Genomic DNA, 27,601 nt, shown 5'->3' on the forward strand with positions numbered 1-27,601 from the left:
TCCTATCTCCTGCTGGACCCATCAATCCCTGCCCAGCAGATCAGAGTGCATGTTATACAGTATAAACAACTCGACTACCAGCCAGCAGAGGGCGCTCCGGGTTATTGGCTATGGTTGGAGGGAGCCCGTCTACCCCCTCACTGTCCAGTTTTACTATTAGGCTTCTCTAACACTATCATACTCTATGGTTATTGGACTAGCTCCGTCTCTATGGTTACTGTGAGCCGCTCTGGAACCCCCAGGAGGTCTCTATGGTGAAGTGAGTGACAGCACCGAGCACCCGGAGACTGTCACCTGCAGGATCCCGGAAATGTCAGCGCAGACACTGGGTAACAAGGGGACAGGGGGAGACAGGGGGAGGGGGGCAGTGACGGGGACTGTGTGTAATGGGGGTCTGGTTCTGTGCAGCATATACACAGAGTGCAGAGCATTGGGTTTAGTGTGGGGTGTAGAGGGTGCAGAGCATTGGGTTTAGTGTGGGGTGTAGAGGGTGCAGAGCATTGGGTTTAGTGTGGGGTGTAGAGGGTGCAGAGCATTGGGTTCAGTGTGGGGTGTAGAGGGTGCAGAGCATTGGGTTTAGTGTGGGGTGTAGAGGGTGCAGAGCATTGGGTTCAGTGTGGGGTGTAGAGGGTGCAGAGCATTGGGTTTAGTGTGGGGTGTAGAGGGTGCAGAGCATTGGGTTCAGTGTGGGGTGTAGAGGGTGCAGAGCATTGGGTTTAGTGTGGGGTGTAGAGGGTGCAGAGCATTGGGTTTAGTGTGGGGTGTAGAGGGTGCAGAGCATTGGGTTTAGTGTGGGGTGTAGAGGGTGCAGAGCATTGGGTTCAGTGTGGGGTGTAGAGGGTGCAGAGCATTGGGTTTAGTGTGGGGTGTAGAGGGTGCAGAGCATTGGGTTTAGTGTGGGGTGTAGAGGGTGCAGAGCATTGGGTTTAGTGTGGGGTGTAGAGAATGCAGAGCATTGGGTTTAGTGTGGGGTGTAGAGGGTGCAGAGCATTGGGTTTAGTGTGGGGTGTAGAGGGTGCAGAGCATTGGGTTTAGTGTGGGGTGCAGAGCATTGGGTTTAGTGTGGGGTGCAGAGCATTGGGTTTAGTGTGGGGTGCAGAGCATTGGGTTTAGTGTGGGGTGCAGAGCATTGGGTTTAGTGTGGGGTGCAGAGCATTGGGTTTAGTGTGGGGTGCAGAGCATTGGGTTTAGTGTGGGGTGCAGAGCATTGGGTTTAGTGTGGGGTGCAGAGCATTGGGTTTAGTGTGGGGTGTAGAGCATTGGGTTTAGTGTGGGGTGTAGAGCATTGGGTTTAGTGTGGGGTGTAGAGCATTGGGTTTAGTGTGGGGTGTAGAGCATTGGGTTTAGTGTGGGGTGTAGAGGGTGCAGAGCATTGGGTTTAGTGTGGGGTGTAGAGGGTGCAGAGCATTGGGTTTAGTGTGGGGTGTAGAGGGTGCAGAGCATTGGGTTTAGTGTGGGGTTTAGAGGGTGCAGAGCATTGGGTTTAGTGTGGGGTGTAGAGGGTGCAGAGCATTGGGTTTAGTGTGGGGTGTAGAGGGTGCAGAGCATTGGGTTTAGTGTGGGGTGTAGAGGGTGCAGAGCATTGGGTTTAGTGTGGGGTGTAGAGAATGCAGAGCATTGGGTTTAGTGTGGGGTGTAGAGAATGCAGAGCATTGGGTTTAGTGTGGGGTGTAGAGGGTGCAGAGCATTGGGTTTAGTGTGGGGTGTAGAGGGTGCAGAGCATTGGGTTTAGTGTGGGGTGTAGAGGGTGCAGAGCATTGGGTTTAGTGTGGGGTGTAGAGGGTGCAGAGCATTGGGTTTAGTGTGGGGTGTAGAGGGTGCAGAGCATTGGGTTTAGTGTGGGGTGTAGAGGGTGCAGAGCATTGGGTTTAGTGTGGGGTTTAGAGGGTGCAGAGCATTGGGTTTAGTGTGGGGTGTAGAGGGTGCAGAGCATTGGGTTTAGTGTGGGGTGTAGAGGGTGCAGAGCATTGGGTTTAGTGTGGGGTGTAGAGGGTGCAGAGCATTGGGTTTAGTGTGGGGTGTAGAGAATGCAGAGCATTGGGTTTAGTGTGGGGTGTAGAGAATGCAGAGCATTGGGTTTAGTGTGGGGTGTAGAGGGTGCAGAGCATTGGGTTTAGTGTGGGGTGTAGAGGGTGCAGAGCATTGGGTTTAGTGTGGGGTGTAGAGGGTGCAGAGCATTGGGTTTAGTGTGGGGTGTAGAGGGTGCAGAGCATTGGGTTTAGTGTGGGGTGTAGAGGGTGCAGAGCATTGGGTTTAGTGTGGGGTGTAGAGGGTGCAGAGCATTGGGTTTAGTGTGGGGTGTAGAGGGTGCAGAGCATTGGGTTTAGTGTGGGGTGTAGAGGGTGCAGAGCATTGGGTTTAGTGTGGGGTTTAGAGGGTGCAGAGCATTGGGTTTAGTGTGGGGTTTAGAGGGTGCAGAGCATTGGGTTTAGTGTGGGGTGTAGAGGGTGCAGAGCATTGGGTTTAGTGTGGGGTGTAGAGGGTGCAGAGCATTGGGTTTAGTGTGGGGTGTAGAGGGTGCAGAGCATTGGGTTTAGTGTGGGGTGTAGAGAATGCAGAGCATTGGGTTTAGTGTGGGGTGTAGAGGGTGCAGAGCATTGGGTTTAGTGTGGGGTGTAGAGAATGCAGAGCATTGGGTTTAGTGTGGGGTGTAGAGAATGCAGAGCATTGGGTTTAGTGTGGGGTGTAGAGGGTGCAGAGCATTGGGTTTAGTGTGGGGTGTAGAGGGTGCAGAGCATTGGGTTTAGTGTGGGGTGTAGAGGGTGCAGAGCATTGGGTTTAGTGTGGGGTGTAGAGGGTGCAGAGCATTGGGTTTAGTGTGGGGTGTAGAGGGTGCAGAGCATTGGGTTTAGTGTGGGGTGTAGAGGGTGCAGAGCATTGGGTTTAGTGTGGGGTGTAGAGGGTGCAGAGCATTGGGTTTAGTGTGGGGTGTAGAGGGTGCAGAGCATTGGGTTTAGTGTGGGGTGTAGAGGGTGCAGAGCATTGGGTTTAGTGTGGGGTGTAGAGGGTGCAGAGCATTGGGTTTAGTGTGGGGTGTAGAGGGTGCAGAGCATTGGGTTTAGTGTGGGGTGTAGAGGGTGCAGAGCATTGGGTTTAGTGTGGGGTGTAGAGGGTGCAGAGCATTGGGTTTAGTGTGGGGTGTAGAGGGTGCAGAGCATTGGGTTTAGTGTGGGGTGTAGAGGGTGCAGAGCATTGGGTTTAGTGTGGGGTGTAGAGGGTGCAGAGCATTGGGTTTAGTGTGGGGTGTAGAGGGTGCAGAGCATTGGGTTTAGTGTGGGGTGTAGAGGGTGCAGAGCATTGGGTTTAGTGTGGGGTGTAGAGGGTGCAGAGCATTGGGTTTAGTGGGGGGTGTAGAGGGTGCAGAGCATTGGGTTTAGTGTGGGGTGTAGAGGGTGCAGAGCATTGGGTTTAGTGGGGGGTGTAGAGGGTGCAGAGCATTGGGTTTAGTGTGGGGTGTAGAGAATGCAGAGCATTGGGTTTAGTGTGGGGTGTAGAGGGTGCAGAGCATTGGGTTTAGTGTGGGGTGTAGAGGGTGCAGAGCATTGGGTTTAGTGTGGGGTGTAGAGGGTGCAGAGCATTGGGTTTAGCGTGGGGTGCAGAGCATTGGGTTTAGCGTGGGGTGCAGAGCATTGGGTTTAGCGTGGGGTGCAGAGCATTGGGTTTAGCGTGGGGTGCAGAGCATTGGGTTTAGCGTGGGGTGCAGAGCATTGGGTTTAGCGTGGGGTGCAGAGCATTGGGTTTAGCGTGGGGTGCAGAGCATTGGGTTTAGCGTGGGGTGCAGAGCATTGGGTTTAGCGTGGGGTGCAGAGCATTGGGTTTAGCGTGGGGTGTAGAGCATTGGGTTTAGCGTGGGGTGCAGAGCATTGGGTTTAGCGTGGGGTGCAGAGCATTGGGTTTAGCGTGGGGTGCAGAGCATTGGGTTTAGCGTGGGGTGCAGAGCATTGGGTTTAGCGTGGGGTGCAGAGCATTGGGTTTAGCGTGGGGTGCAGAGCATTGGGTTTAGCGTGGGGTGCAGAGCATTGGGTTTAGCGTGGGGTGCAGAGCATTGGGTTTAGCGTGGGGTGCAGAGCATTGGGTTTAGCGTGGGGTGCAGAGCATTGGGTTTAGCGTGGGGTGCAGAGCATTGGGTTTAGCGTGGGGTGCAGAGCATTGGGTTTAGCGTGGGGTGCAGAGCATTGGGTTTAGCGTGGGGTGCAGAGCATTGGGTTTAGCGTGGGGTGCAGAGCATTGGGTTTAGCGTGGGGTGCAGAGCATTGGGTTTAGCGTGGGGTGCAGAGCATTGGGTTTAGCGTGGGGTGCAGAGCATTGGGTTTAGCGTGGGGTGCAGAGCATTGGGTTTAGCGTGGGGTGCAGAGCATTGGGTTTAGCGTGGGGTGCAGAGCATTGGGTTTAGCGTGGGGTGCAGAGCATTGGGTTTAGCGTGGGGTGCAGTGCATTGGGTTTAGCGTGGGGTGCAGAGCATTGGGTTTAGCGTGGGGTGCAGAGCATTGGGTTTAGCGTGGGGTGCAGAGCATTGGGTTTAGCGTGGGGTGCAGAGCATTGGGTTTAGCGTGGGGTGCAGAGCATTGGGTTTAGCGTGGGGTGCAGAGCATTGGGTTTAGCGTGGGGTGCAGAGCATTGGGTTTAGCGTGGGGTGCAGAGCATTGGGTTTAGCGTGGGGTGCAGAGCATTGGGTTTAGCGTGGGGTGCAGAGGGTGCAGAGCATTGGGTTTAGCGTGGGGTGCAGAGGGTGCAGAGCATTGGGTTTAGCGTGGGGTGCAGAGGGTGCAGAGCATTGGGTTTAGCGTGGGGTGCAGAGGGTGCAGAGCATTGGGTTTAGCGTGGGGTGCAGAGGGTGCAGAGCATTGGGTTTAGCGTGGGCCTATATAGCTGTTCTCCATATAAATGAATGAACACCTATCCTGTGTACTATCTTACATGTAGCTCTGCCTCACTAGAATCACCGTTATTTTCAGCTACCTTGACTCATGCCGGGGGTTATTTTTAGTATCCAGGCTATTTTAAGGTGTCTAGCGCTAGAAATGACTTGTCGCAACAGGTGCCACCTCTACCCATTCAGCTAGATTTGCTGCTCATTCACATATATCATGATCCTGTTGTAGTACGACACCATCATTACGGCTTCTTAGCAGAGGACAGGGCTGCATACTAAATGTTGCAATCTACAAACATGAACTTTCGGCTGTTAACCCAACAGACTGTTTGTCTCAACATGCTCTTTGATAAAGGCGGCCATCTGACCTGTTCACCACTCTCTGTAGAGCCTCTGATCACCCGCTAGACTGATGTTCTTTGCAGTGCACAAGCCACTGGGTCCTTTTTTTTTCCTCTCAGATTGACAGTAGTGGATTTAAAAAAAAAAAAAAAAATGTACACAAGATTTTGTGGGGTTTTAACTTTTGGGTGGCCACTAAGGCATAAAATTGGTTACAATAAGAGTGGGTTGGACTTAAAAGGGGAAGCTAGCTTTCGGTTGTTGATTGGCAGTGAGTTGCTGTGCCAGGTGATGGCATATTCTGCTGGGGGAAAGCACAGAGGCCTCTCTGTTTGCGTGTCATACAGGCAATGGTTTGGGTTTATAGCAGTTTCACAATTACTATGCCTATTTCTCCGGGTGACCCCCTCCCTCCTAGTAGTTACAACATTTCAATATTTGTCACTCAGGGCGAGTAACTCTTGATGGGACAACAATAATTGACATTTATTCCAGCCCAAGCCCCCTCCCCCCTGGCCCAAAGACCTCCGTTATAGTCCTCTCTTCAGCCAATTCCAGGGGAAATCTCAGTGTGACAGCTACCTCTCTATTGGGGTTAAGCGTACACTTATTACAGGAAGTAAATCTGCGTTCAGCTTGTGAAATGTGTTCCTGTCCTGCTTCCTGTTTTGGGTTCATGAGTTTCCCTGTTTAACAAATCTTCCACTCTCTCTTTCCCAGTCATGTGAGTGTGTATGTATGCGCTCTCCTTAACGCCTGTCTCTGTTTGTTTAGTGTGTGTCATTGAGTCTTCTTCTGTTCTGCGTTCAGACAAGGAGCCTGCACGGTTTCTATGTTGATAGTCACTCTTCTTTTATTTCTGATCTCCTTATTATTTTCCTTTTTTTTAGGGGAAAATGATGGTCTATCTTTCACTATATGTTTCTTGTCCTTGCCTTCTTTACCTCCAACTATTTGATTATGCCTCTGTCTATATCTGGTTGAGTCCATGATACCCACCCCCTGTCCTGACTGTGTGCCTCCATCTCACCTGTCTGAGCTGCTTTTACACACATTTGGCAGAATTTAGTGAACTTTTCTTGTTGTATCAGACTGCCTGTTCTCTACTGACTTGTGTGGCTTTCAAATTTCAAGGAGAATGTCCTCCTGTGTGTCCTGACATGTGGACCCTACAACTGGACTCTGGAAGTGTCTGAGGAGTACCGAGCAGGCCACATGACTTTACTTTTCCTCTTCCACAGGTGAGTGAGAGGACCATTACTTCCCATCCCTGCTGCTCATACCTGATACAGTATACATATCTCATCCTCATTTCGAATTGTCTGTACTGCTTACATGTGACCTCAGTTTGTTTTTTCTTTCTTCCTTATTCCTGACATAGTTCCCATTTTGCTGACCCTGTAATCCTTCCCAAAGTTGCCATTGTTAAAAGGACATTCCAGGCACACTCAGGGGACCAACTCTAGGCCAACTTTCGGCCTTATATTCACGCTGTTTTTTGTTTTTTTTTTACATTAAATTATTTTCTTCCGGCATTGTATTCCTGTCCCTTAAGTCACGCCTCCTCCTTTAACACCTCACCTTTATTATTGGAATCAATCCGAGTATGTACTTTACTCAGCAAATGAGAGATCAGTATGAGCTGAGCTGCTGACATCACTTTGCCTCACAGCCAATTTAGTCCTTTTACACTAGTGGATGTGTACTGTTCCTTTAAATTCCTTTTACACAATACATTGTAACTAAAGAGAATAGACCAGCAGATCTTCATTCATCCATAACATTGTAAGTGTGTAATAATCAGTTTTTATGTCCAGGCGGTACTCTTGGCTGATGTCCTCATTCAGAAAGTCTGAGTGTTGATTGTACAAGATATCACCCCTTGTTCTAGTGTGAAAGAAATTCTGTGTCACATTCTAGATCAGTTTGCTGAACGATAAAGTCTGCTTTAATATATCCTGCCATATTGTTTCACTATTATGTACTGCGGTAACTTTTATTTCCTGGTCTCTCTGTTTGTTGTAGCTGCCTTTTTATTTGTTGAAATTGTAACTAAGTTCATACAAATGTTGATTTCCCCAATAGTACTGTAAGGCACTTTTACACACAAGATACAATTTGGGGTGGGCTTTGTGTACCTTGTCAGGGGTGTAGGTGTGTTTGCCCATGTTTTGTCCCACCCCTGTGTTCCAGTCCATCCTATCATAGTAGTGTGCTTGTAATGTCTCTCAGTCGTAACACTGACAGAGAGCGTGATATCCACATCTTGGGCTGCAGATTTCCCATCTCCTGTACTATTCAATTAAGTTTGTCTGAGGCCGTAGTCATTCATTTTCCATCTATCTCTTTGACGTTCTTCTTTGCACATAATGATAAGTAGGGTTTTTAGCTGACTTCTGCACACTGATTAAAGATCAGCTCGCTGGACACCCACCACCACCTCTGCTGGTGCCAGAAGGTCCACAGTGCAGAGCATAGATCACTGCAAGAGCTTCTGGAAGCAGAGGTGGTGGCAGCAGGCACGTGCTGGGACCCAGGCAAGTTGTCAAATTGTTCGTTTTGAATACTTATTCTGGGAGGTCGTCAATGCACTCCTAGCACTATAACCACTACATTATTTAAAGCTGTAGTTCTCAAGAGGTCATGTGATAACTTCCAAAATGTTTTGTCTTTTTCTGTGAGCCAGTTGGTTGTAAATTTATGCCAGATACTATTTATTCTCGTGTCTGTATACTCAGGGTCAATGAACAAATGCAGTCATAATGGAGGAGGGACCCCCAAAGCTTGTGGACTACTTTGTAGTTGCTGGACTTACCCCATCATCTCGACCACTAGAGGAAGAGAAGCGCCCAACACGTCCGGCAGAGCCTGTCACGGATGTGGTGGTCATTGTCCGGGCGCAGGCAGAAGAGGTACCTCATGGGTTTACCTGCATAGCTTGTACCCCTGGGGGGTACCCAGCGGATCTCAACACTGCTCTTATCAACAACCAACAAATGTACTTGTGCTACCGTCGAGGACGCGATAAGCCTCCTATCACCGAGCTGGGGTAAGAAATGAGGGTGCATATGAATATGTTGAATATATATTCAGGTACTGAACCCGTGTCATACTGTGCTCTGCTTGCATTCTTCTTGAAGGGCAAACTACTAAGTTTCTCTAAGCTTTTGCCCGCTCTCAGAGTTCTCATAATCTCTGTTGTTGTGTTGCGCTCACTCTCCCCCGATAAGTGCTGCGCGTGAGTCTTTCCTCCTCTCTCTTCATCTCCTTCGTGCTCTATCTGACACTCTTGTTTCCTCTTGCCGTCTCAGCACTTTCTCCATCCCTCCCTTTACTTTATTTCTGCCTGTCCCTTCTTTCCCATGGCACAATCTACTCCTCTCTTTTGAAGCTGTCTGGCTGTTTGCATCTCTCCCCCTTTTTCATTTTTTGGGGTTTCCTACCAACCTCGCACGTTGCACGTTTGTTCTGGTAATGTGTCTGTGTGCTCCCTGTTTGCTGTGTGCTCTGTTTATATCACTCTCTTTGTGAGCTGGCTGTCTCCCACCAATCTATTTAATTGTTTTTTCTCCTGCTTTTTTAACTCTGCATCAGCTTTTCTCCTTCTGCTCTTTGAACTTTGTCTGCCATGCTGTCCTCTGCCGTTTGGTGCTGTGTCTGCCCTAGTCTTTCTGATTTTGTGTTCGCTGTACTCTCTTACTAACCTCATACTATGTGTCCACCACTAATCCTCATTGAATTTTGTTTGTGCCTACTGCATTCACTCATTGTCTGGCACTGATGTGCTGTATTCTCTCGCTACCATCTGACCCTGTGTCTTTTGCACTTTTTAACACTCTCTCTGTGCTTTGGGTGCTGTTCCTACTGTGGCAGTGCTGTCTTGCTCCTGCGCTGTCATTCAATCTCCCTCTTTCTTTCCCATTTTCTGAATCTGTCTAACTTGTTTGTCTCTGCATTTCCCTATGTTATGTCTCTCTCTGCACTTTGTGCCTTGCTCTGTCTTTGCCTGTGTCTCTTGTTCTCAGTCTTAAACCTTCTCTCTTTTTCTCAGCATTTACTATCCTGGGAAGGACGTTCTTCGGACTGGCTTCCAAGTTATTGACACCACCCCGTATAGCCACTCTGCCAACCTAAACTCTGGAGCGCCTGGGAACCAGCGAGCTTTTCTCACGTACAAACGGGCTTCGGAGTCCCTGGGTGTAAACACTCTGGGCGTGATGGATATTTGTATCATAAACCCCAGTAAGGGGGAGAGTGTCCCGCATACCTTCAGTAAGGTGGACAGGAGCCTAAATACTGGCATGGTGAGTTCTGCCTCTTGGCAAAAAATCCTATCACATTCTATTATAGTGTCTGTGACTCCTTCCTATGATTAGAAATGTTCCTAACATTGTTCGGGTTCACCTGGGGCTAGTAAGGGGACAGTCTGCAATACATTGTCTTTTGCACCCTTTAGTGACTGATTTCTACTTACAGTTCGGTCCGGCTCTGTTCCTTTGTTACAAGAAAGCTATGGCAAAAACTCACAGCTTATTGTATGAAGCAGGTAAGTCTGATGGTTTTTTTTTTGTTTGTTTGTTTTTTCAACGTATATGCCAAACTTTGCTTACTGCCTCCCACCTATCTCTAGGACTTATCAGCCGCTTCCCTGAAACGGATAGTGATGCATTCCCTCTTCCAGAGTTGGTTCCTATCTTCTGCTTGCCTATGGGCTCCACCATTGAAAGCTGGCCATTGAACACAAAGTACCACCTGCCTATCTTCTCCACCTTTGTACTGACTGGGGCATCAGGTGAGAAGGTGAGTGATGCTTGTCCCTGCAGTCTCTCTTTGATTTTGTTGCCTCTCTGTTCGTTACATATAACTTCTGCATTGATGAATGTTTTAAACACTGTACTGCACAGGCATTGTGAAACACAGGAGTAAACCACACGTGTGGCATATATATTGTGGCAATAGATATCAGGCCGCCTGTGTGTGTGTGTGTCAGTCTCAGTGCGTGTTAATTCCATTCCAAAGCAGCTGGAGTGTTCGAGTTCTCTGGTAGTACATCTGCGTTGGTACGGAGAAAATTAATAGTTTTTTCTTTTCCTAAAATCATTTGCTATATAAGCTACATGTCTTGCAACAATTGTATATAGAAATTAATGATGGGTTCTTGACCTCCGGTCTCACGGTTTTTAGTATAATTTCTTTAAGTCCTTCCATTGCATTATTTTTCCATAACACACACTTCACTCTTCTAGATCACATGTGCTTGTGTCTGTAATGTTTATCCAACTCCTGTTAGCTTATGCTCAGTGAAGGGAGTATCATCTCTGGTGGTCTAGCTTTGGTACAGCTACGTTCCATGTTTCCACTTGGGTTTGGCCTCAGGGAGATCCTGGAGTTTTAATCAGGAACCGGTTAACACACAGCGTGACCGGATATAACCTCACCATGCAGCACTTCGTTTACATTTCCGGAACTGGTCAACTGGTCTATTCCAGACTGGGCACAGAGTTTAACTCCCTCACTTTCTCAATGAGGGTGGGATAATAATGTATTAATCTTCTGTACACCACTGCTTCTTATTCCCTGTTTTACCCCTAATCCACCTATAGATCCTGACTTCTATTTTACCGGCAGGTGTATGGAGCTGCCATCCAGTTCTATGAACAGTATTCTCGGGAACATCTGAGCGAGAGGCAGTGCCAGCGACTTGGTCTGCTGAGTGCAGTGGATAAACGTCCTTTCACCAACAAATCTGTTCAAACCAAAAGAAGTATCTGCGTTTTATCCCACTGGCCGTTCTTTGATGTCTTCCAGAAATTCCTCACATTTATCTACCGCTACTCCATTTCAGGGCCCCATGTGCTGCCTATAGAGAAGTAAGTTTCAGAATGGATTACAGTATTCAGATATGTTTCTCAGAAGGCTGGGAAACCAATTCTGTGTTGCAATCTCTGCTTCCTATTGTGATACTTTAATTATAAGAGAGAGAGAATTCCTTGAAATATCTTTGCATCATGTTTGTTACTTTACTGAGGGACTACTTTTTTAGTTTACAAAATGTTGCCAGCATTTACATATTGGAAACTGCATTATGTCAATGTTTTGATTGAAATTGTGGATCTATTGATCACTTAGCCAGATGAGATGGCATTGGTCCTCTCATCTGTTAGGAATGGGCTGTATATCGTATAGACTCACCAGCTAGTGGAGTGAATATTTTTATTCCTTGAACAAATGTTCAAAAATCTCCATATCCTATGATACTTATATGATAAATGTTATGGCCTGAACTCTTTCTGCGGGAAGGCCATTACACGTACCCACACACCAAATCTTAATTTATTTTCTTTGCAGACACATCTCCAACTTCATGTTCAATGTTCCTTTTCCTTCCCCGCAGAGACCACGGATACTAGTACAGGTTAGTACATTACTACTGCTTACAGATGTATTTCAATTAAATGGGCTAAGTTTATCCAAGGTGCATTACAGGTGCCTGAAGAATATATAAAAAGAAAAAAAAAAAACTAAACAAAAAATGCAAAAAAAACAAACGGTTTGACACAAACCATGGTACCATAATCAGTATGGCCTTTGGATGTGTATGTAGCAACTTCTGTAGTAACCCAGAGAATTTCTGTTCTACCATGCATCCTCTATTTTCACAGATGTCACCATACGACAACGTCCTACTGTGCCAGCCGGTATCCTCCCCTCTGCCGCTTAGGTGAGCTTCATCCGTCTCTCAATATAAAGTACAATGAGGACATCAGAGGTTTATGGGAGTTGTAGTATTCTGTTTGTCGATGTTATGCCAGGTGGCTTGCACATGTATTGTCTCTCCAGTAACCCTTTTTCTCTTGCAGTGGAGCCAGCTATGTTACTCTGCTGCAGAATCTAGGACCAGAGAACGCTGTGACACTGCTCCGTGCTGTGCTAACCGAACAAAAACTGCTGGTTCATTCCCAGCGACCGGATGTATTGACCAGCGTGGGGGAAGCCTTGGTTTCAGTGAGTATTGGCAAAAGTACTCTATCACTGGTTCTCTACATGTATTTATCTAATGCTTTGCCCATCATAATGCTCTGTCAGGGTCCAACATTTCTTTTAGCCCTCTTGCCAGTTGTGAGTGGACATTGAGACCTGGTGAATGAGTAAAGATAACCCAATACCACACGCAGGCCCAAAGGAATCCATCTTTATTTTGATTATTAAGTGCTAGTAACTTTTAAACCCTGTTGCTTTCCACATGCAGAGAGTGCCTTAGAAAATTTTGTTTGTATTGTCCCAGCGCGCAGTGTGTCACCACACAGTCCGCTCTTCATGTAGACTTTAAACTGTTGAGCTGATTGAGGCTCCTCTCACAAGTTTAACCCTTCTCTGTTTGTATCTTTAGATCATCTTCCCCTTACGATGGCAGTGCCCATACATCCCACTGTGCCCCCTTTCCCTTTCGGATGTTCTCTGTGCTCCTGTGCCATTCATTGTTGGCATCCACTCTAGCTATTTTGACCTTCACGACCCACCGCAAGATGTCCTTTGTGTCGACCTGGATACCAACACACTCTTCCAGTATGTTTCCAATATGTTGCAGTAACCTGTTTAGTGTTTTTTCAGCGCTTAAACTCTAATTTCCGTACCTATCTGTGAAGCTTCAGACCCTTTACTATGCTCAGTAATCTCCTTTATTATGTGTACTGTTAATGAACTGCTTTTCATTGTTTTATTTTGGTTAATTCTGGTGCTGGCAGTGTCATAGAAGTCAGAAAATCCTGACATTTAGCTCATCTTACAAACTGTGTGATTTGTACACAATATAATCTGTTTCTTAAATCTGTTTTCTAGATGTCTTGTATGTTTCGTCCACTCTGTGTTTAGCTGGGAGAACCAAGAGGTTTGTTACTGAATTGTAGTGAATTAAACCTAATTGCAAGTTAGGTCAAATTAACTGATTTGAAAAAATTCTTGAACTTTGCCGTTTATTACTTTAGCCTAAATTTTGCCTTTCAGTTTTCCAATAAACTTCACTTTTTAATTAAAGGGACACTCTAGGCACCAATAGCTACTATCCTCTGCATTGATTATGATTCAGGGTTGTCCTGGAGAGCACTCCCAGAATAATTTGTCAAACACATCGCCTAGACATTTCTTTTTTTTGTATACCATTGCTGTTTTTGTGTGTTACGTGATCAGTGCCTTGCTCCCTCTGACCTCCTACTTCTCGTGTTGTGACTGCTAAATCCATGTTTCAACTTTTAGGAGTGAAGATAAGAAGATCCCATCCACCCGGACACTTCCCCGAAAGCCTTGCAAAGTGTTACTGAACTGCCTGACGGAACTCCACAAGCAGCTGGACGAGAGTGAGACTCTTAGACACTGCCAGTCCTGCCTGCACTCCCTGCTCTGCCCCCCGGTATTTCATCCCTGCGGTGCCTCTGCTCATGGGTTTCATACTCTTCGTAGCCAATACCCCCTTACCTGTCCTTGCTTTCCTTTTCAGGTCTTTCTGCCCTGTGATACAGATCACGTGATATTCTTTAAATAATACAAACTGGTTGTCTTGAGGTCTGACAAATCAATATTGCTGAAACCATTTCAGTAAAAGCGATGTCTAATTTTGATTAAACCCAAGATTTTGAGTTTATAGAAATGTTTGATCTTGATCAGGACTAACACAGCCAGCCTGGCTTCACTATAGAGTTTAAATCTAATCCCCACTCAGATCCCTATCCATTCTGCACCCCTGCCTGCATTCTGCCAGGATATTTAAAGTGACACTCACAGCACCAGATCTAATACAGCTTTACATGGTTCTGATGCAAAGAGCTTGTCCCTGGGCTACATGTTGTAAGACAGCGTTTTACATTTATCCCTAAGGCTGTCTAAAGTGGCTGCCAATCTTTGCAGGATAGACGTTGGACGTCTTCATTTCTGCATGCAGACGCTGAACATTCACTATAGAGATGCGATTATTGAATGATCCTGATAGGCACAGTGCATCGACTGATGGTCATGAGCTCTAGCCACCCAATGCTTCCCTATTTGGAAGCATTGGACTGGCTGAGATCTTCTTCTGTATTGATGATCTCAGCCAGGGGAGACCTGTGTCTGCAGTGAGACGAGTGCGTCGGGGAGACTTATGGTAATTAGAAACTCTTTATTTTATTGAGTGGGGAGGGGTGGCATTTCAGAGCTGAGCTGAGCCGAGCCGACAGCCCCAATGCACTCCGCTCTGATCCCGGTCCTTCCTACTTCACATGTTCATACTCAACCATAATTCATGCCAATCATTATCCCTCTTTCTGTGCCCATTTCTCGTCTGCCTTTGCCAAACTCCCTGCTTGTCCTGCATCCACTGCTTATAATTTGCTTGTGCTCTGCTCATCCACCACTTGCTCCTATGGTTCCTTGCATTCCCCTGCTATGCTGTTTAATATGCTCTATAATAACCGGATGATTTAACTGAATCTTTTGTCACCCTTATATTAAATATCACTTGTTTCTAACTCCCAACTTTTAAGTATTTAGCCAGATGTCAGTAGTTTTTAATTTCCTGGTTTTGCATCTGCTGTTAGAATATTCATTGTCGTTATCTTACATAATGTATACGTTATTTTATTTGGGAGTTATGTATTGAGACATGTGGGTGCAGTGATCAGTTACTCCACCGATGCACATGTTCTTGTCCTGCTCAGTTTGTCTTTTTTTTTTAATAGTGTACAACAAACCCCTGGAGGAAGCCTCTCTTGAGTTCCTGCTAAAGGATTATGACCTGATCTATGGTCGCCGAACACAATTAGAGCTTGACGTGCGTGCATCCTTCCTTCGCTTTATGGCCTGCCTTCTGAAGGGTTACCGATCCTATCTCCTGCCAATTACACAGGCTCCCTCTGAACGGACACGCGATTCTAGTAATCTGTTTAATATGGAGGGTAAGTATCAGTGAAATGTGGTTATTGCTGGGTCTAGAATAGTGTTCCCCAACCCAGTCCTCATGGACCACTAACAGTCCAGGAATTATGTATTTCCCTGTTTTATTCCAATGAAGATACTGACAAAAACTGTTGGTGGTCCATAAGGACTAGGTTGGGGAACACTGGTCTAGAAAATGGGAGTATGGTCTACAAGAGGGGTGAGCATCTCTTCTTTCTCTTTAGGCTTCCGGAAGTCCAGGGATCGTGCACATCAAAAGTTCTTTTCCCAGATGGTGAAGACGCAGATGTTCACACAGTTTATTGAAGACTGTTCGTTTGTTAATGACCGCCAGGCTTCCCTCGAGTTCTTCGATAGCTGTGTAGAAAAGGTACATGGTGATAAATATGACCTGTCCACAAAATACATCTATCTCTGAATTGTCAGTCAAGCAGTTTCCGTACATTTAGAATTATGGCTCAAGATATGTCAGAGAGAATATCTTGTCTGTCATTTTAGTTTAACGTAATCAATCCATGAAAATTAAAGATAAAAAAATCTTTGCATGCAGTGTTTAATTGCACATTCCCATAACAATATATAAAAAGATGTTGTAAGATTGCTCCCCCCACTCCCATTTTGTGCTCGTATGTACGCACAAGAGTGGAATGGCAGATAAAGTTGCCAAGAATTGTATATTGGGATGAAAAAAATGGCAGTGTAAAGAAACTTTATTGGTTTATTTAGTTGTTGACATAAGCTAAACAACTCACTTGTTTCCTTCCATTTATCAAATTGTGCAATCCCATAATTCCTGGCATTTGTCCACATACTAGGCTTTGTGGGATACTGCACTAATCCTTTAAAGGACCACTACAGCCGTGCAGAGTACTTTATCTTAATGAAGTGGTCTGGGTGCAATGTCCTTGTCCGTTTAAACCTTTTTTTAAAAGAAACTGCAATGTTTATACTGCAGGCTTAAGTCCAGTTGGATTGGACATCTATGGAGGAGGTCATGTGCTGGAAAAAGGGTCGTAAAACATATATATTTTTTTTAATGCATGCGGGGGGATAGTAAGGACAGGCACTCTATAGCGTTTTTATAGCCAATTGTAAAATGTAAAAACCATAAAATCTCTATTCACATTTGAAGTTCCTGTATTTGCCACTTTGTATCACTCTCAGTGAGTTTTGCCTAGATCCAGATGTTGTTCTGAAAGTCGTAATTCTCATTTAACTTTCTGTCAGTGTGCTGAACGTGTGTCCGAAATCCACCAAGCTTACGTTACAACTTAACCTACACATTGTACGAAGTATATGTGATGCCTGGAGGGTCCATTAAACTACCATTAGGCACCCAAAACAATTCCATTTTATGGCTGCTTAGGTGCAGGTCGAGGGGGAGAAGATTGAGGATTTGCATCTGGTTGAGCTGGATGAGTCTCACCGCAGTGAACACACCGTTTTCATCATGCCAGCTGAGGAACCCAGTGATGCAGATTTGCCGGCTCGATACAAGTAAGAGGCCAGCTGAACCCTAATGAAGGCCTTGAATAAACTTGTGTGTGTGAAAATTAAACTGCTGGGTTTTGAAGGTTTTAGCTTTGAATATAATTCTGCCTCACCCGTCTTTGAGGGCCATTAAGGCCACTTTCATATTGCTCAGTGATGGCAGCCATTTTTATATTTTTTTGTTTATTTTTTAATCTCTGGTCATCTCTTCCTTTGTTACTGAGAGCTCTGCATTCTATTGGATGTTGTGATGTCTGCGATTCCCAGTAGCCAATAGGAGTTCTCTGGTATCATCCGCTTCTGGAGATCGTTAGGGCCAAGCTTCTACAGGGGTTCTAGATTATGTCAAGATTGTGTGGATTTAATAAAAAAGTCAATTGGTTTAAAATTGCATTACGTGGTTTTTAAAGGTTACTAAAACCCTTATGTTAGGTGTTGGAGCAATTACGCCATTTTTGTTTGTTCCAGATATGACAGCTTTCCAACACTTCAAAGGGATCTTTTTGACTTACCTCAAGATCTGCTCCACGTTCCATCTATCCAATCAAAAAGCAGTGCTCCAAGCAGTCCCGCACCTCGCAGAACCAAACAGGTACAAGAGAATTTAACACCTGCTTATTGTATGTTACTAATAATTAATCATGACTTGTTTGTGGAACCATTCTAAAAGGGTGAGCCATGCTTGGTTCATACTACATTTATCTAAATATTTTTGTCTCTCTGTTGTCAGGAGATGAAGTCTGCTCAGCGTGTAGCCCAAAAGTATTCTTCAATACCCGAAATGTGGGCAAAATGCCTGCTGGGACACTGCTACGGGCTGTGGTTTATCTACCTTCCCACTTTCGTTCGTGCCACAGCCAACAAGGTCCAAGCTCTCCAGACAGCCTATGATGCTTTGAAACAGATGGAAACCAAGAAAGTGGTACTGCCCGATGAGGTGAGAGGAGAGTTGGTGGATTTTGTCTTACACGGAACTAATATTGTAGAACTGTATGAAAGGCACTCAATTGTGGTGCATTCAGATCACTACAGGGGCAGAATTAAACTGGAAAAAATAAGGACTCAACCACTGCATATGACCAAGGACAACAAAAGACTATCGAGGTTCTGTTAGAACAAAGGCACAAACATCACAATCCAGTTTCAGTCAACACGTCTGAAAATGTTTTTTTAGCACACAGAAAATACAATGGAATATAAAAAGAGTTCCTGCTGTAAGTGTAAAATAAATAGCAGAAATTGTAAAAACTGCAGAATGAGCATCCACCAGAACCTAGGCAAGAAAGTTCATCAGCTATTGAGCCAGTATATTGCCTATGCTTATGGGTGGTCCTGGGACATAACTGAACAACAGTGCAAGTACTTTCTACTGACTCGTTCTGATATATACATAGTTTAGCCAACAATGCTAAGTGTTTTTTTTCTTTTTGTTATAAAATGTTTACAGTTATTTACCTGGGAATTACAATTTTTTTTTTCACCGACTTGAATATATTAGCAGTTCAACTATTCTGGCTTTAAATTTGCAACTCCCTGGTGGATTCATGGTACTTTACTGTTTGTAGAATAACTTTGTTAGTTAAACCATGACAAGTCGTTAATTAAACTATATGGTAAGTTAGCTATTGAAGTCAAATGATGCTTGCCAAACAGTAAAACTGTCTAAAGATTCGATTAGTGTATAGATAAAAAAAACAAACAAACAAAAAAAATATATATATATATATATAAAACATTTGTATTAGAATCGAAGAACTAGGGTTGATAATAGAAGCAGAAACAATATCAAGATAAGCAATGTTTAAATCCAAGAATGCAAAATAGAGAAACCGTGTTGGTTTGACATTGGTTCAGTCCCTATGATTAACACAAGGACGCCTCCTCTGCAGCTTTCCTGGTGCAACGAATTCAAAAATGTCCAATAAAATCATTGACTCCCAGTTCACAGGGATTTACATATAGGAACCTGTTGTGGTATCAGTTAAAAGGTAAACAGTAGGTTCTGAAGCAAGCAGTTCTCAAGGCCTTTATCATTATGGCCAAGCTATGTAGCTTTGAGCTGCTGAAAGGATGCTTTTGGTAGCCGCTTCAAATTATGTACGGTATGAGGTAGGCACGCAAGTAAGCACGTTTTAGTTTTGGTTTCCTAAGTATCTCTGTAAGCTTTGACAGAAGGGTGAGCTTTTCCTTTCCACTTTAATCTTATTTTGTGAAGTCCTCAACGTTGCTGTGGATTTTGGTAACCACTGGTTGATGTCTCACTTGGGACCTGCTATCTAGTCTCTGGAGAAAAAGGTGCAGGAATAAATGCTTGTGTTGTAGAGGTCAGTAATATAAATGATGAGGCTTGTAACACCTATGATGTCCGACTATACAATATTATGCTCTAAATGTACTATTGGGACAAATTCTCCTCGTCTGACATTTGCCTCTTTACCAGTCCACAGGCTGTGATTCGGACAGATTCCCATCTTGATATTTATACTCCATTATTACAGGTTTGTTATCGCATACTGATGCAGCTCTGCGGGCAATACGGGGAGCCAGTGTTGGCTGTACGTGTCATGCTGGAGATGAGGAAAGCTGGCATTGTGCCAAACACCATCACCTACGGTTACTATAATAAGGTGTGTGCAGATTAGGGAGAAGGGATATCATTGGTGAGCAGGGTATGTAACATGACATTCCTCTTACAGGCCGTCCTCGAGAGTAAGTGGCCATCCGCTAGCCAGAGTGGGAGACTCCGCTGGGCAAAGTTACGAAATGTTGTCCTTGGGGCTGCACAGTTCCGCCAACCAATCAAACACAGGCATAAAGATTTTGGATCCCAAACATTGCAAATGGACACTGAGGATAACCCTCTAAACAGGCCACATGGTGAGAATGCCAACTAATGGTCTCCTTTATAGGTTTCTATACAAATCTCATCAATTTAAACTAATAATTAGTATGTGCATGTAGGTTTTGTAATATTTATGGATGAGCATTTTGTTAGACACTTAATGCACCCCTTCACCATTCCAGACTCTAGGAAACAGAAGAGCTCTACATCAGACCTACCCCCTCGGTTATGTCTCCTCCGTCAGACCACGTGGGGTGGACGCACGTTCAAGGACTCAGGAGAAGACTCTCCAGGGAAGTTGGTGAAAAGCTGGAGTGTGAGTGGCACCCACGGAGATTCTGACATGCTAACAGAAGTTGCCCACTGTGAGTAACTCTCCTGAAATGTTAGGTTTTAAGAATAACTAATTGTGAATTCTTTGTTTGCCTTATATAAAAGAAGAGGATTTTTTCACGAAAGTTTGATAACCAGCTGAATTTTCTCTGTATCTTTTACTAGTGATTGACAACATTGAGGTTCTCAGGAAACCAGACCAGAGCCCCTCATTAAGTGGATCTATTCGAAGACCATGTGGTACACCCCTTATCCTTGGTCCCTCTGAGAATGGAAGTTTGTCCAATGTTAGCTTTGCAACAGACATGACTGGCAGTGACTTGCTGACATCCGATGACTCTGACCTCCCTGTAACCGAGAGCTCAACAGAGATTCTTCCATGCCACCGTGTGGCAGAGGATAATAAGGAATGCACGCCTGTTAGGCGTCGAAGCTTGGCTGAGAAGATGCAGCAACTGCTTACTCCTTCTAAGAAGCCCTCCAGGTCACCGGGAACAAAGATGAAGGGCAAGTCGATAGAGCCTCCTTCGCCACTTGTCTTAGAGCAGTATCAAAACTGGAGAACTCAAAGCAAGAGCAGTGTGAGGCGACCAGAGTCTACTGCATCTGACGTGAGTGGAGGTTGTGGACTAGATGTATACAGGGTTAACACATATGTGAAGGCGCTCGTAGTAAGGACTCCCTGAGTGCATCTTGACCAGGTTATCTTTTCCCTGCAAATCTTCTGGTAAAAAAAGGACTGTTCACAGATCAGGAATATGGTCCAAGTCAGATGTATTAATGGAAAGCAATCACAATGTTTCGACTCTCAATGATGAAGGCTCCATTGTGAGTTGAAACATTGTGATTCCTTTTCCTCGATAAAACTGGAACATATTTGTGATCTGTGCACAGTCCTTATTTACTATTGGACGTGTAGATAGGTTTGGGAATTGAATCTCTAAAGGGCATTAAACAGTACAGGTTAGAATAGGGTATGTTGAAGTAAGTTTATTAATATTATGACTGAAAAAAACTCATTAAAATATTAGGGAATAATACACATTATGCTGGAGTATTTCTAACGAAGTGCCTCTTCAATTTTTTAGAGTACAGCGCAGGGAATTACTATTTTTTGTAACTCTTATTCTGATGATAAAATGATAGCAGTAATGTACAATCTAATAATTCCTAATAAGATTTTCAGTGTCCATTAGGAATCTAAAGCATGGCCGTGATTGGTGTAGGCAAGAGTAAGGAACACTTTGGGATGCAACACAATTTAAGTTGAAAAGTTTTGTTCTTGTATTGTCTCTAAAAATCTATTTTAGTTATGCTTAGAAAAAACAAAAAGAGTAAAATTCCGATTGCTATGGCTTAATCCCACCCACAATCTTCCTGATTGGATGGTACACAATGTACCTTAGTCAATGAGAGGTCTGTGTGATCTTTATTGATTAGCTGTCCACAGCTTTTTACAGTCCTCTTCTTTTCTAGCTGGTATAACCAAGCTTTGGTGAGAGGACAGGGATTGGCTGTGTGGCAGAGTCATATCATTTTTCTTAGGTTGTGTTGGTGCCCAGAGTGTGCCTGGAGTGTCGTCTTCCAATCGCAGAGATCGGAATGTGTGCAGCATTAGATAACTGAGGCACTTGTCTAATGATCTGATTCTAAAATAATGACCATTTGTAGACATAGGAACCTTCATTTTCACAGTTAAAATAGCAGTTGTAGTGGTGGCATTAGGCTTCTAGGGGGAAGGGAAGTGGTGACATTTGGCCAGTCAATAAAAGGGAGGCATTGATTCAGTCTGTGGAGAGGACTATTGGCATTTGACAACTCCTTTGTGACTAGATGCAGTTATTGGGTGCTGGATGAAGATTGTAATATCTCCTATTGAACTGAGATGCTATTGTTGCATGTTGCATGTTCACCCTATCCACACTGAATGTTGTGAACTTTCCGCAGAGCTCTGTGTCCTTGGGAAGTGAGGTTGACCTGTCCGATACATCAGTCACCAGCTTTGCATTACACAAATCCACTGATCGCCTACTTGATGAGGCTCAAGAGGTGCCTGCCGCAGAGGTGAGGATCTGGATTAGTTTGTCTTTTAGTGATCAAGTTGTAGATTTATCACTTAACCGAATTTCTCTTTTCTAAAGAGTATGGATATATAGGCTACGTTTTTATTAAAGGGTCACTAAAGTCATGCAGAGGACTTCTTCTCAATGTAAAAAGAAATGCTGTTTTTGTAGAAACTTTATGATTTACATGTTTGGGTTAAACACACCTCTAGTAGCTGTCACTGCACGGACTGAGTAAAACTCATCGTATGACATTGCAGCTATTCAATGCTTTCATATGAGAGAGAGGCAGAAGGGAAGCATCGAATTACATTGTGGAAAGCTGTGGAGCAGCGCCGGGGTAGTATCGGCAATGGGAAAAGGGGATTTAAAAAATATAATATATATAATTTTAATTATTATTAGTAAAGGGGGCGGTGAAAGCAGGTTTGTATTCATAACACTGTAGTAATACTTTAAAAGCACAATTGCGTAATTAATGGTCCATAGCATCACCTGCTAGCTCTGTGAATGGCTTAGAACGGTAGTGATTAATAAAAAATTGCTTCAACTCTTAACCAGCCACTCAGAGCTATTAATCAGCCAGCCAAAATACTGTGGACTGTTAAAAATGCTGTGTGTTGGAAGCCATTTGTTGGTCATTATCGGAACTTATTATCCAGTCAGACATGTTTAGTCAATTATTGTGATAATTGTGTTTTTTGGGGGTAATTTACTGATATCTTTGAACTGTACTTTGACCCAGGTGGTTTTGTCAAGCTGCTCTCCGTGTCCAGCCTGTCACTGCCTGGTGTACGATGAAGACATCATGGCTGGATGGACATCTGATGACTCCAATCTGAAATCTGTCTGCTCGTTCTGTGGTCATCACTTTGTACCATTCCTCAATGTCAAGATCACGGATCTCCAAGGGAAATGGTAGTGAGAAACCTGTTCTGTCTGTCTCAACCTATCCTTTAATCTCTTTCTATCCAACTTGCCATTATTGTACTGTAAAGAGTAATCTACCTCTGGCCACCCTTTACATTTTATAGATCTGCTTTTCAAAATCAGTTCTAGCATTTTTCAGTGATAATTTGTGCTTTTTTGCCCTTCTTTTAGTGTGACAGACTTCCATGAAACTACTGTGGATGGTGCCGTGGCTTCTGTAAGTCGTGGTCCAGTACTTAGCGACCGGTATCAGTGTCTGGTTCTGGATGAGATGGGATCTAGACACAGTCAGTTGAATGGATTTCCTGATATCCAGGTACTAAACTATATACTTTATTTTTTCCACATATATTTTTTGTATGTGTGTGTGTATACAAAAAATATATATACAGTGGGACCTCGGTTAACATAATTTTCGTTTTACAAATGAAAATCCATTGAAAATAATACCTCGGTTTACAAATTTTTTTTTGCAATACAAATAAAGTTTCCCCAGGATGCATTGCACCTGGGTGGTTTATAGCACCGCCCCCGTGCATGCTGGAACCTATGGGTAGCACATGGCATCGAGTGTGGAGGTATTGGAGCGGCTTTTGCATCGAGTTTTGGAGCCATTCTGGAAATTGTTTGCAGTTTATTTGAGACTTTTTGATGCATTTCTCAAGCTGTGGAAAGGTAGGGAGCTGAGCTTACTCGTTTGCATGCCTTTTTTTGTGTGTTCTGCATTGTGGGTTGCTTTCCATGCCGGCTCATTTTGACTTTTTTCTGACCTCCAGAACGGATTAATTGGTTTTCAATGCATTCCTATGGGAAACCACATTTCGGTTTACAAATGTTTCGCATTAAGAAACGTCCCGGAGAACGCATTAAATTCGTAAACCGAGGTCCCACTGTGTGTATGTGTGATATATATATATATGACCTGTATGTCTTTGTTTCTTCTTGTAGTTGGAGGGACAGACTTCACGTCCCCTAACTTTTGTGTATCATTTTGCACGAGTTGCAATAGACCATTTGTCCCATAGCTTTTTGTATCAGTAGTTGGGATAGACTAAATGTCCCACAGCTGCCATCTTTATGCATTACTTTGCAGGGGAATACACACAGTGTTTTTATAGATCTTTTCTACCTTTCTCTCTCTGCAGCGGAGGGAGTGACTCCATTCTCCACATTCTGTTCCTATGCCATCATGATTTATACTTCTGTGTTGTTCCTTTGTTTTTCTTGTGGTCCAACTTGACATTTTCAGGGTTTTTCACTTAGGAGAGAATTTAAAATGAATTTCAAATTTGAGGTCAAAATATTGTTACTGACAAGTTGATCTAAGTCCGCTATGTTTTCAGTTTGGCTACTCTGCCCTTACATTTGAAATTCACTTTAAATTCTCACTTTAGTATATAACCCAGTTAGTCCGTTTCTCTTTTTGAGGTTTTTCAGATATCCTGCCAATGTGTGCTATATTTTCTCCTCAGGCACCTTCAGCCCAGGATTCCAATTCAGAGATAGTAACCATTGCATACCTCTGTCCTCTGGTCCTACGCAAAGAGCTAGAAAGCCTGTTGGAGAATGAAGGTGGGGACTTCTTGTCACAGCCGGAGTTAGTCAACAGTCATCCTATCATTTATTGGAACTTAGTCTGGTACTTCCAACGTTTGGGGCTGCCTAGCAACCTTGTTCAACTAATCCTGACATCCAAGCACGTCCGGCAACTCCCACAGGTAAGCCCTGGCTAACATTGTTGGTGTCTAACATGAACTAGGTGAATTTGAGATTTGACATGACTAAGAAAGTAGGAGGCCACAAGATATGTCAAAGTTCTAGTCTCCTAAATTTAATATATATTCCAAACATTATCAGGGTAACTGAAATGTTACTGTATTGTTCATCTGAGGGATGTGATTTCTAAACCAGTTACTCTTCACAGGTACCTGAACCACTGCAGGTTAATGTCCACCTCTTATGGGATGTGTTGGTGCAAGATCCAGAACGCTGGCCCCCCTTGTATGTGATTTGGAAACTGCACAGTGAGTGTATCTATAAGGGGCATTAACCAAAATGACTAACTGGGGCAGTTTAGCTGTTTAAGTTACTATTGGTTATTTTTCTTCTGCAGGAAACCTCCCAACACATCTTCAAGGCTGGCGACACCACACTCATCCCTTTACCTTAGAGTTTCTGGAGAAGATCCTCAACTTTATAGGAATGAATGAGGTACACAAGGCAATCTCCTTGTTCTTAAACATACTTGAAGAGCAGAGGTCTTCTCCACAGACCATCCAAAGGTACCATGATTGTCTTAGATGTCCTGTTATGAACAATAATTCTTTGCATTGTTACAATAAGACATTATCTTCTTCTCTTTAGGGGGATATATCGAGAAATGCTGCTATTGACTCTGGCTGCCTTAGGAAGAGAACATATGGATGTAGGTGAGCGCATTCTAGGAGCATTTATGTAGAAAAAAAGAGGGATTCACTTAGAACTGGCTGATGATACTACATAACAGAAGGTTTCACAGTTCTACTATACACAGAATATAAAAACAAAATTGGTAACTGAACACAATACTCTAGGTGAGATCTTACCAGGGATCTATAAAGTACTATCACTACCTCTCTAAATCCTCATGGAGATCTGCTCTATGCAATGATGCCAAAACCGGAATGATGCTGTTTATCTGTGTTTTAATTTATGTAATTTTGCTGTTAATGCCTTTTCTATCCCACCCACTATTCTGTGGTTTTGTCACGGAGAGTCCGTAACCTGCCTTTTAACTCCTTCCACAGCTGCATTTGATAATAAGTACAAGACTGCATTCAGAAAGCTTGGAAGCTCTTTGGGGAAAGAAGAGCTTCGTAAGAAGCAGGCCCAGCTCCCAAGCGCTAAGGCCCTGGACTGCCGCAAAACTTTTGGGGTGTCGCTGGAATGTTAAACCCCATCAAAATGTGAACTGACTGGAAATCTACGATGGACAGGCAAAATCTATTCATCTCTAAAGAGAGGCTGAATTTGGAACATGAGATGATGCTTAAGGAGCTAGGCATGCAGGAATCATGACAATGTACAGAAACACAGGAGGGGAGGTTGGCTGTAACCACCCGTGCTGAATATCAGACACACAGTGGTTCATTTGACAGCACACAGCCTCCTAACCCTCCTTCCAAACTGTCCACCCCCACACAGGCTGGAAAAACAACAGAAATTTAACAAGATCTGTCACCCAACAGATGCCATCATAGAAGCTTGTGCGCAGGACACAAGTGAACAAGCCAGCAATCCTCTGCATTGTGTGCCAGAACATGTCAGATCAGAGAAACAGGACCTTAGTCCATTTTTACCATAATATTGTGTCTCTATTTTTCACACACCCTGTGTTTAGAGTGGAATATATGACCACAGGGCAGAGTCTCATCCCTGTTTCTGTATGGCTGTGGCATGACATGGCATCTTGGGCACCCACTCATAGCTGTTCTAGAGCTGAAAATGAAGCATTTTAACACCGCATGGCAGCTATTAATACAGCATTGTGGCTATACTATTCTGCAGTGTAACACCCATAGCAGACACAACTAGCGACTTAATAATACATCCACAACAGGCTTGTGTTGCTTTAACAGTACTCCCTGTTCCGTGGCACATCAGATGATAACACAGGAACAGTCTTCCAAAGATCACTACTGCCACGTTTATCTGTGAAAAGAATGGGTCATCCGTGACCGATTTTCCTCTTGCCAAAGTTTAGCTGTTTTGTCCCAGAATACCATGATCGTGAAGTGGTGAAAACGTGTGTCCTGCGTGTTATTTCTGTTGGGATGTTGAATTCTATATATATAATATATAATTTTTTTTAAATTTTTTTTTTTTGTGTTTTTGTTTTTAAAGTGTACATGGGGACTCCAGACACTCATTGTTCGGCTTTTGGGATTCAGCTTTGCCCATTTTTATGTTGACAGTATTAACAAGATAAATGTATATTTTTCTTTAATTTATTTAATATAAGTGGGATTTTTGGGGTGTAGGGGGTCTTCTTGCAGTATTAACCAGTTGGGTTTTATTCCCTGTGAATACAAGGCCTTGTTTGAAAGAGTTGTGGCCAGTCCAGGCATTCATCAGTGAACAGTATTCTGCGTTCGTTTCCGATCTAATCCTGCCATACATAGGACAGCTACCGATTTACTCCCACCAACTAAGACTACTTCGGCTCTATACTAAGCCATGTTTCACCGTAGGGCACGTGCACATCTACTACTGCCTTCCTTAGGGCAGCTTTAGATCTACTCTCAACTTTCATAAAGCAGTTTCAGAACTACTAAAACCTGTATTGTTTGTTTCTAGACCACTTTACAATGTACCGTGCCTTCCCTGTTAGATTTTAAGACTTGTTTTTTTTTTTGTTTCCACTCATTATTGCATTCTAGTTAAAAACGAAGTGTCTGAATTGTAAGCTAACCCTTTGAGGTTCAGAAATACATATACTGATATTAAAGTTTAATAGAGGGGTTTGAGGGTGAAACTACATGCACACAGGTGGGTTTTCATAACTAATCTACCTGTATGCCTGTAGTGGATATCCCTAATATGTCCTTTAGTCTCTGGAATTCCAGCTGCTGTGGACTACACATTTCAAGATACCCAATCTACTTTTTGGCTAGCAGAGCATCGAGAGAGCTGATGAATCCAGCAGTAGCTAGAATGTCAGACACTCCACTACTTTGGAAGTTCTGCTAGAAGGGGTATGTCCTCCAATTTTAGATGTCCACGGGTTACACTAATCCGATCTTTTTATGTATTGGAAATTGT

At 44.0% G+C, this 27,601-nt stretch overlaps 1 protein-coding gene across 3 annotated transcripts; it reads left to right on the top strand.

The window, feature by feature from the left end:
- The first annotated feature begins 211 nt into the window (after positions 1-211).
- Positions 212-26,598, top strand: DENND4B (DENN domain containing 4B). 3 transcript variants are annotated; one of them, XM_063439839.1, is made up of 29 exons: positions 212-329; positions 6,350-6,460; positions 7,954-8,264; positions 9,267-9,519; positions 9,692-9,761; positions 9,846-10,015; positions 10,844-11,085; positions 11,564-11,630; positions 11,878-11,936; positions 12,076-12,220; positions 12,606-12,781; positions 13,469-13,569; positions 14,926-15,141; positions 15,367-15,512; positions 16,509-16,639; positions 17,102-17,225; positions 17,364-17,570; positions 19,132-19,260; positions 19,330-19,510; positions 19,658-19,840; positions 19,974-20,419; positions 21,756-21,872; positions 22,617-22,789; positions 22,973-23,117; positions 24,274-24,519; positions 24,726-24,825; positions 24,915-25,083; positions 25,166-25,230; positions 25,588-26,598. In XM_063439839.1, the coding sequence occupies exons 3-29, from the start codon at positions 7,978-7,980 to the stop codon at positions 25,731-25,733; spliced, it is 4,494 nt and encodes a 1,497-aa protein (XP_063295909.1). In that variant the 5' UTR covers positions 212-329; positions 6,350-6,460; positions 7,954-7,977; the 3' UTR covers positions 25,734-26,598. The 3 variants fall into 3 exon arrangements, with proteins under 3 accessions (XP_063295909.1, XP_063295911.1, XP_063295910.1); XM_063439841.1 differs by having other exon boundaries at positions 6,350-6,456; XM_063439840.1 differs by having other exon boundaries at positions 6,353-6,460.
- The last annotated feature ends 1,003 nt before the right edge of the window (positions 26,599-27,601 follow it).

The sequence above is a fragment of the Pelobates fuscus genome, chromosome 13 (genome assembly GCF_036172605.1).
Source record: "Pelobates fuscus isolate aPelFus1 chromosome 13, aPelFus1.pri, whole genome shotgun sequence".
NCBI lineage: Eukaryota > Metazoa > Chordata > Amphibia > Anura > Pelobatidae > Pelobates > Pelobates fuscus.